Raw genomic sequence first — 10,158 nt, forward strand, 5'->3', positions numbered from 1 at the left:
CAGGACTGCTGACAGATGATGGAAAAGGGCTGGGTGAGCACCTCCACCAGCTCCATCGGTACTCTTGGGTGGATCCTGTCTGGCCCCATATAAACTTGTGTGTCTAATTGGCAGAGCAGGTCACTAATGATTTCCTGTTGGATCATGGGTGCTTTGTTTGGCTCCCCATCCTTGTCTTCTGGCTCAGCGGGCGGTGTGCCTGGGGAACAACTGGTCTTACTATTAAAGACTCTGGAAAAGAAAGCATTAAGTACCTCAGCCTTATCTTCATCCTTTGTCACTATGGTTCTCCCTGCATCCAGTAAGGGATGGAGATTCTCCTTAACCCTCCTTTTGTTGTTAATACATTTATAGAAACAGTTTTTATTATCTTTCACAGAAAAGAAGTAGCAGGCAATAGGTAACAACAGCTAGTGGGTAAGTTTCTTGTTAACCTTACCAGTTTGTTGTATCCAGAAGAATTAGGGGGAGTAAGAATCAGATTTACTGCTACAGACTCCACAGATGTGTTTAGCAGTAGCAGAAAGCACAGCCTAGCCACAGGGTCATCTCCCCAGCCAAATTTAGGAGACTGCCTCCAAGACAGAGATATCAAAGCACCTAAAAATGAAGCTGTTGTGGGGATTTTTAATATGCATTTTTCTAGCTTTGTTCTCAGAAAAGGCTCAACTGCTTTGACTAAAATAAAACTCAGCTTATCTGCCCACATGATTACGACCAAGAAAAAGATCCTAAACATAGCCTGTTTTGGAAAGATACCTGCTCTGCTTGTAGGTGTGCTATTGTAGTTAGAGAGAGAAACTACTTTCTGCTGTTTGAACTGCACTGAATTTATTTCAATTCAGATTTTCTCCTGAGATGTATTAAATGAAGGTAACCTACTTCAACTGGAAAGACTTTATTCATAGAAACACTGTCAAAACAGTAGGCAGGGAGAATGAACCTCGGGATTTCAGAGGTGAGCTGCTAAACCACATGGGTCACTCACCTTACAGTTTGTGGATTATAAAACATTATATTACAGACTGGAACTGTGGTAAGTGAATGTGATGACCAACTAACCACTGCTGACAATTGACAATGTACAGTCCAGGACTTTAAGGGTGTAATTATTAATTTTTGTAACATCTACTCTATGGGCAGGTTCCACCCAAACATGTGGAAAAACCAATTTATACTCTAAAAAAACCCCATGATGGAGAAGCCCTTAATTAGAACCTATGAGCTTCTGCAGTAAATGACTGGGCACCATTAAAAGTAGGAGTTCCTGTTCTTCTGTACACTCACCATAAGGCCTTGCTAGCTACTGGATTGCCAACAGATTACTTTAGCTGTAAAAGCTGAGACAATAGCACCAAAATGAATCAAAAGAGTTTGATTAGGAACCACCATCATGAAACAGTGACTCCTTTGAAATCTGAGGGTGTCAAATACCCTAAACCAGAACATAAAGAGCCTGATTTCCGATTAAAAACAAGCGTTTTTTTCCAATTCAATCAGTACACAAAAACTAGACTGTTATTTTCCCCTGTAATTGCCATCCTGGGTCTTATCAAGTGCCCAGGACACCAAGCCTGAAGAGGTGGGTCCATGTGCACACAGGGGGAGAGAAGAAGGGGGAGGGAAAGCACTTAAGTTTCAAAATATCATTGGAATGTTTATAAATTTGCAGAGGGCGAGTGTCAGGAGGAAGGAGCCAGGCTCTTCTCAGTGCCAGCCAATGACAGGACGAGAGGCAATGGGTGCAAGCTGCAGCATAGGAGGTTCAATCTGAACATGAAGAAAAACTTTTTCACTGTGAGGGTGACAGAGCACTGGAACTGCCCAGAGAGGCTGTGGAGTCTCCTCTGGAGACATTCAAAACCCGCCTGGACACATTCCTGTGTGACCTGGTCTAGGTGATCCTGCTCTGGCAGGGGGTTGGACTGGATGGTCTCCAGAGGTCCCTTCCAACTCCTAAGATTCTGTGATTCTGTGACAGCCCAAGGAGAAAAATCCTAACTCCTTCCCTGTTATATACACCATAAGTCGTGAGAGACTGATTTATTTTATCCACCTCTTAACACATCTTCCTGTCTGCCTGCTCATACTCACACAACTGAAATACTGAATAGACATGAACACGATTCTGGTACTTACACTGGGAACTTGAGAATCATCAATGATGTCAACGTGTTAAATAATCTGTGGAAACACAGCGAGCTACTTCAGACCATCAGATATCCACCCTGGCCTTCACAAGCTACAGGCACTGCTGATGGGCACCAGGAGACGGCCAACAGTGCCCAGCAAAACAGGAGGTTTTGACAGGTAAATCTGCACACAAGAACTAACTCTACATTGAAATATACAGTTTATTTTCTCAAAGTCAAGCAATACCATTTGTCAGTAGGTAAGTGTTAAGTGTCAGGCAGGAAAACTGTACATTTTCACTCTGGGCTGCAGGATCCAAACACAGTGGAAGTCTTTCACTATACAAAGGGATCTAGAGTTGAGAACACCACAGGGTGAAGAAACAGCCACCCCCAGGATGCCAAAGGCAAAACATTAGCACCAGATTTTTTCAAAAAGCAACAGTATAGCTATTTACAGATTTACACGTAACATCGGGAGGCAACCATCTTCGTGTTCCCAGGGTGAGAGATTTCCAACAGTTTTTAAAAAGGAAAGGAGAGAATGGTGTCTACGCAACTCTTCTGTGGAAAGGGTAATATATAGAGCATTCACAATATTGCTACTTCTTATCAGAAAGATCTAAATCAAAGTACTGTATACAAACACATTGCAATTATATTATTATTCACATTTCACATACACATTTCAGAGTAACCACAATATGTAAAATTTTTAAAATGCCACAGATAAAACAATGCACACTTTTCTCCAAGCTAAAAGACAAGCATAATTTATTTGGAAAGTGTTTAGTTTTGGGTTTGTTACGGTTAAGGGAGAAGTTTAAGGACAAAGGGATCACTTGTCCTAGGAACATAGCAGCATAGAACTGTGAGATGCCAGGTGACGACATTTCTGCACTAGGACGAGGAAACTACGGTCAGCTGTAGGCCTTGTAAAAGGGTAGCTCCATTTGACCTCAACTGAGACACATCAACATGATTTCACTAACGATTTGGTCCAGGCATACAGAGTAGTGCACTAGAAGGGGAGCAACAATCCTTTTAACACTTACACCTGTCTGTAAAGGAACTGGCTCCGGAGATCTTTGCTCCCCAGTTCCCCAGCTTGCAAGGAATTGGCTGAGCAGTGCCTCTCCGGTTCTCTCCTCGCAGAAGAGAAGACTCAGGTAAGAAGGACAGAAAACCTTTTGTGAAGGCTTGCCACTGCAGAAATAGTGGGAAGAAGTCTTTTCTCTCTCTTTTCAACACCTACTTGTATTTTCTACATGCTTAGCTACAGACTGGCATTCACATCCGCCTCAAAAATGGCTTCTTGTTGGGAAATGTTTGTCCAGAGAGAGAAACATTTCCCGTACTACAATGTAAATGGCATATACACAAAGTCATCCAAGACTTTCCTTTGCCTGCAAAACTTTATCTTAACACGGAGCTTGACATTTGGGCACTACAGAATTTCTCTGTAGGTATCTGAGCAAGCCAGTGTAACATATTTCTGCGCCAGAACGTGAGTTAGCACCTCTTTTTAGAGCTACTGGAAATCATCTGTCACGAGTCAATGGCAGTATCACCAGAACACAACCAGTAATGTCTGATACCATGAACTACCATCCTCTCATTTATCATTGTGCAATGGGAAAAACAAACAAACAAACAAAACCCACTTGTGTTCACAGTTACAAAGCAGAGTTGCTCTGAGTAACGCACAGTATTTACATGGCAGAAGTTGTTTATATTGCATTTGGTAGTCTGCGAAAGAGGAAAGAACGAACAGCACTGTGTAGGTCAACCTCAGTATAACTTAACTACGTAAAACCATCACAACGTTGAGCAATCAGAAGAAATACAGAAGCAGTGTCCTTAGCCTACATTTATTTTCATAAAGTGTAGCAGTTTTGGAGGAGGAGGAGGAATAGAAACATACATCATAAGCACAAGAAAGAGCAAATGAGCTTTCTAAATAATTTAGGCGAGAAATGTTTTGAACAAAATCAGCACAGTACTTCCAGCCTGTTTCTTAAATCGAGTACAACCTGGTGAAGAAAATCACTTGCATTGCAGTAAGAGGGTGTACAACTATGTCCTGCAAAATAATTTTTAAAAAAACCTTCAGCAAGGTAGCCATTAGGTGATTTGCAAGCTGGTTTAAGAAGTGTTTAACTGAGACTGATTGTAAAGTTATGTCCTGCAAGGGGAAAGTGCCATCCTATATACAATATTACAAAAAAGTGTCTGATGCCACAGGATCAGAGTGACACTACATTTCAGCAACCTGAATATATTAGCTATAAGATGCACGCTTCCCCTGTTTAATGTGTCTTTAAAAAAAATAAAAAGCCACTAAATTTAGAGCTTCTAAATTTGTGTGCATTCATAAAATGGCTGTTGGGTTTCCCAGCAGTCTGTACAGCATCGGAACGTAAAGAAAGTATACAACCTACTCTAAAAACATCGTGGTTTGCATGCACAGCTGCCACAGACTTTCAACTTACTGAGCAGAAAGGTTTCTGTGGAGTTTTCTGTGAGTTAAGCAATGAGAAACAGCTGTAGAGTCCAGCAATAAAAGCGTGTTCTAAAAAATTAAATACATCATCCCAAAAAGAACGAAAGAGCATTATTGCTGTTGTGAGAGCTAATTTTCTCTTGTGCACTTGCTTCTTTACCGGACACTCAGACAAGCCAAGATACTCATTTGTATTCTTGGAAACTCCCCCATCCCTTCCTTCTTTCCCGTTTTTCACATCCTTGGTCAAACTCAGTCCCCTTATTTGAGCCGTTCAGGTTGGAGGCTGTCGGTCAGACACTTCAGTTGCTCTTCCCCCAGCTTGATCTTGTCCTCAAGCTCTCTCTGCTCAATGATGAGGGCCGACTTCATTTTTACAAAGTGCTCATAGTCTGCTAAGTTCTCCTCACTCAAGTAGTTAGCCAAAATGTCAAAGACAATGCGCTCTCGACGATCCAGGTTTTCCTTCAGTTCCTTTGCATCTTCATGTTGCTGGGTGAGCAGCTTCTGCTTCTCTACCAGTGTCCGCTTGGGAGGAAAGAGAAACAGTTAAAAATTAACTGGGTTGGGACAACAGCTTCAGTGCTTTAAGTCTCAAGTGTGTTTTATCTGCAAAGACAAAAACTTCCCTGAATACTTCTAGAGGTGGAATAAAGTTTATTCTAATAAAATGCATTTACAAACAGGAAAAAAAGTAGTAAAACAATGAAAGATGCACCATTCATTTCTATTTTCCTCAATAACAAGAACTTCAAAGACTACTTTACTATTTAATAGTTCAAAATAGCTATATAAAATACAGTTGTCTTTGAGGAACATCCAAGTTCTCCAAGTTAAGACTTCACTCAGCAATGTCTTGTATCTTCAACACACAGCACTGAAGCAGCTGTGGTTAGAGACCCACAGACAGACTGATTTGCGGAGCAGTTTGCTCTTACACAGCTCCTGACACTGCGGTATTTCGCAGTTCTGCTGCAATCTGCATGGCTTCTCCATGAGATGTGAAGTCATGCGGTCTTAAGATACAAGTGAGAGCTGGGGCAAGACAGTAAGAGGGAAGTAAAAAAAAAAAGGTATCACAGAATCATTTGGCTGGAAAAGACCTTTAAGATCTTTGAGTCCAACCATAACCTGTCCACTACTAAACCGTGTTTCTCCAAGCACCTCATCTGTCTGTCTTTTAAATACCTCGGGGGGTGGTGACTCCACCACTTCCCTGGGCAGCCAGTTCCTGTGCCTGATAACCCTTTCAGTGAAGATGTTTTTCCCAACATCCAATTTAAACCTCCCCTGGTGCAACTTGAGGCCATTTCCTCTCGTCCTATCACTTGTTACTTGGGAGACTGACTCCCACCTCGCTACAACCTCCTCTCAGGTAGTTGTAGAGGGTGATAAGGTCTCCTCAGTCTCCTCTTCTCCAGCCTAAACAACCCCAGCTCCCTCAGCTGCTCCTCATATGACTTGTGCTCCAGACCCCTCACCAGCTTCACTGCCCTTCTCAAAAGGGCATCATCTTCTGAAAAGGGCTGTAAACTTTGCCTAATGAGGCAAAACAGGAAAAAGGGAAGTTGAATGGAGAAATGCACAGAGAAAGAGGGTAGGAGCTATATCCCATTTGCACATCTGTAGGAACATATAGGGTGAGGTACACCTTACCCAACTTCACCTGTCTACACCTGAGTCATTTGGCTACACTCCTTTAGCAGTACATGGAAAGAAACAGGAGTGTTATTAATCTATTAATAACTAATTACTAACCTATTGCAGATGTCTGCCTAGAAGTGATTGCCTTTTTCCAGCAACAGAGCATGGCTGGCCTACTCTGACGTCAAGAATTCCTGTACAGAGTCTGAACTTAATTAAAAAGTGCCCCTAAGAGGCACCACTCTCTAACTTTTAGCTTTGCTTCAGAGATGAATTTTCTTTGAGAACCTATGTCTTCAAATAAACCACAGTCTGTTCAAATAAATCTGTCCACCTTTTTTCATTTGGACATCATGTTAAATCACACATGCTATAACAAGCCTAAAGGATTTACAGAAAAGTGTTTTTGGAGACTACAAAATAGAGTCTTTTCAGGATGGAAGTATGAGACAACGGGGGATACAGAACAACAAGCTTTTATAGATCTGTCAAAGTTGCACACATACCCTGTGCTGCCTCTTTTTCTGTAGACAGCACAAAGCTCAGAGGGTGAAATGCTTTCAGACTTCCACTCTCAATGTACTTAAAATACACAGCCTGGATTAACTCAGGATTCAAGACAGCCATGGAAGACAAGTCACAGAAATAACACATTATTAGAAAAAACACACTTCAGTCTTCCTTTGAGAAGGGGAAAAAAAATTTCCCACTGCAAGTTGCAAGCAGGGCATTCTGCTGCAAAGAGGTGGAAGTACTGTTCTCCTAAATTCACCAGGGGACCTTGCAGCCAAGCCCAAACTCAGGAACGTGACTAGACCACTCTCCAGGGCAGCCTTGCTTGCATCTTGTGTGTACACTGAGCAGCAGCAGCAGAATTAGAAACTGATGAACACAAGAGGGCACATATCAACCAGCTGGTAGCTCAGTTGTAAAGTTACCTGCTTAACCTTGGGATGAAATAGCTCTGCTTTTAAAGTAATTCGTTATCACTGTCAACAGACACAGGAACAATCAAACGTTTAGTCCTTCATAACAGTTCCTGAGATTTGAGCTGTATGGTTTTTTCTTACCAAGCCTGTGGCATGACTTTAAGATGAACACAAGTAACCTGACAGTTTAAGGAAAGGAAACACTACTTTCGTTATCAACTTTGTATGACACCTTGGTACCTCTGCCCTTCTGGAGATGTAGGAACTACCTAAGAGAAGTGGGACGCAGAAAGGCAGAAGGCAAATGAGTTAAGTCTTGAATTTGCTTCTACCTCTGCCAAAGGTGACTGACACCAAAAGCCTGTTTAGAAGGCTCTTTGAGCAATGGGTAATGAAAGGCATAAATGATGGCTTCATCTGACTGTTTTCAACCAACCAAAGTCAAGCAGAGTGCAGAAGGGTTTTTTTGCAGTTAGCACTGCTCTGAAGGCCCAGCCAAACACAGGCCTTCTGAAGAGTCTTTGGCTCCTTCTGTTGAGAGTCTTTCTCAAGAACTGCTCACTGTCTTGAACTGCAGCCACACGAAAAGGAACGTCCTCCATGCATCTGACTTCTTAGCATCCAGTTCCCAAACTACCATCCCTGGCACTTGTCCCTAGTCTTGCAGTAACAGGTCTTGTGGGCCGGATCACATCTCTGGGTTGCTGGTTCAGCACTTTAGGGTTCTCAACACGCTCTGCCTTTGACTGATCAGGAAAATAATGAGAAGACACTGGTGTCAGTGTGTGGAAGGAAGGAGGCTGACAGCAATTTCAAATGAAGCCCCTTTCAGAAGCTGAAGTTGAAACACCTCATGGTGTTCCTTGTGGCAAGAGAGATCTATGACAGACCATCAAAAGATTAATTCAGCAGTGATTATTTGCCTGCTGACAGACTGTTTGTTTAGGAAATCTGCTGAGCTGTTGGTGGTTCCTAGAAAGTGCAAAACTATCTGAGTAATGTTTATTAGACATCAGCTTAAAAAAAATTAAGAAAAAAAAATCAGTGATCACTGAGGATATGATCCCCAGGGGTGCAAGTAACATCCCCTGTTTTCTTTATGTAGTACATTAGTACAAAAATACCAAATAGTACAAAATACCAAAGGACAACCAAAAAGCCACATGTGCCAGTCTAAATTAAAAGATAAGCACAAGTAATGCTATATGCATTGTATTTATAGTCAAAGTACCTGGGGACTTGATCCCGTTGAAAAGTATCTCTGACCAACACTGTTAGATATATTTCTGATGTTACTGAGGCAAGACTGCATGAAAAGATGAATGGGGACTGGTGTATGTTAGGGATTTGGATTTCTGTCAGTCTAAATTTGACAGCAAACCACACAGACAATTTCTGACTGCCCTTACTACACCACCTACTCACCTTCTTCCTTTGCCACACTTAGCCAATAAGCTATTTTCATCACAGCTCTCAAATGGTGTTTCCTATATGCTCATATCATCTGCTGGCTCTTTCCCCAGCTCATGCTGTCGTCTTTGAGCCCACTAAGCAACAACAACCACATTTAGAAAAAAGAAGTCTAAAGAAGGATTAAATTTCTTTAAGTTTCAGAAACTTTGATCTGCCCTGTAACAAGCTGTCAAATACCTTCCCTTTGCCTCAGTCAGAGAGGGGTCTGGACAGCCATTAAACAAGAATGTTTGGCAGCAGCTAGGGCCAAACAGCAAAAACACAGCTTCAAACTAGTCCCAGCACTCACTGGTTCCTCTTGGTGAAACAACGGAGCACACTGAAGAAACACAACACGAATCCATAGCCCATGGAAAAAAAATACTGTTACAACACTTAAGTGGACTGCTGGCATTTCCCATAGTCTCCAGCTACAAGTCAGAAATCTCAACTTACATTCATTTACCTGCAGAAGCTAAACTCATTTGACACATACCTGCCCGCCACCCTCTCTATTTTGTTTATTTTAACTTTCATTTTCACACCTATCTACATCTCTCCTTTGGTGCCTATCTGTGTCACTAGATATCTGCTTCCCAGCTCAGGCCTGATGGGATCTGGAGCTCAACAAAGCGCTACCAGCAGAGGTGGAGTCCGACAGATAAAAGCACCTTGAACGCTCCTGAAACTTTCATATCTGCTGGGATTCCTCCACTGGGCTATTCTGGTTGGCTAAAACATGTTCTCTGTTGAAAATTTCCTTTTGCCATGCTTCCTCCTGCCCTTCCCCCCCATGCCCCTGCACTTTTTTTTGCTTTTAAGACTTGTCCTTCTGCCATTTCTTGCTCTTGTTCCTTGCTAGGCATTGTGAAGGAAGCTGTAATAGATGAGAAACACTTTCTTTGTAACAACCTTATAGATAAGAAACAACCTTACAGCTATGTCCAATCAAGGCCAGGTTGGACAGGGCTTTGAGCAACCTGGTCTGGTGGGAGGTGTCCAAGCCCATGGCAGGGGGTTGGACTGGATGAGCTTTGAGGTCCCTTCCAACCCAAACCATTCTGTGATTCTATGATTTTTATCCAGATCCTTGCTGAGTTTGAAGAAGTCTGTAAGCTTTCTGCATTATGACACAAAGTGACACTCCTTTTCCCATCCTGAATTATTAAAATACTTTTTGTTTGCCTCCTTTTCACGCTTTTAGCAAAAATTTAAAGACTGAGAAGAACTACTGCTAAGAAGTCTGTTTTCTAGTATGTTGCACCCCAAAAACATCACTTTTTCTCACCAAGCCACTTGTAGTTTTAGTATTCCAAGCAAAAGCGAGGCAAAGAGAAAAGTTTCAAGAAACGTAAAGAAAATGGCTTTACGCGATGGATCCATTTGCTATCCCTCATCTTGAGCTCTGCAATTGAGATAAACAAAACCAAGCAAAAACGCTCACACCAGGTTCACTAAATGCAGTGATATTACTATTGGCCTTTCTCACCCGCTCTTC

General features: G+C 42.1%; 1 protein-coding gene across 1 annotated transcript in view; it reads right to left on the bottom strand.

Moving 5' to 3' along the window:
* Positions 1–4,336: 4,336 nt before the first annotated feature.
* The window catches only part of SHROOM2 (shroom family member 2), a 39,688-nt gene continuing 33,866 nt past the window's right edge, over positions 4,337–10,158 (bottom strand). Inside the window, exon 7 of the mRNA XM_010181960.1 lies at positions 4,337–5,173. Coding sequence (XP_010180262.1) covers positions 4,897–5,173 — 277 coding nt within the window. The 3' untranslated portion in view covers positions 4,337–4,896. The remainder of the gene's footprint in view (positions 5,174–10,158) is intronic.

Source organism: Mesitornis unicolor, unplaced genomic scaffold (genome assembly GCF_000695765.1).
Source record: "Mesitornis unicolor isolate BGI_N332 unplaced genomic scaffold, ASM69576v1 scaffold27523, whole genome shotgun sequence".
Lineage (NCBI taxonomy): Eukaryota > Metazoa > Chordata > Aves > Mesitornithiformes > Mesitornithidae > Mesitornis > Mesitornis unicolor.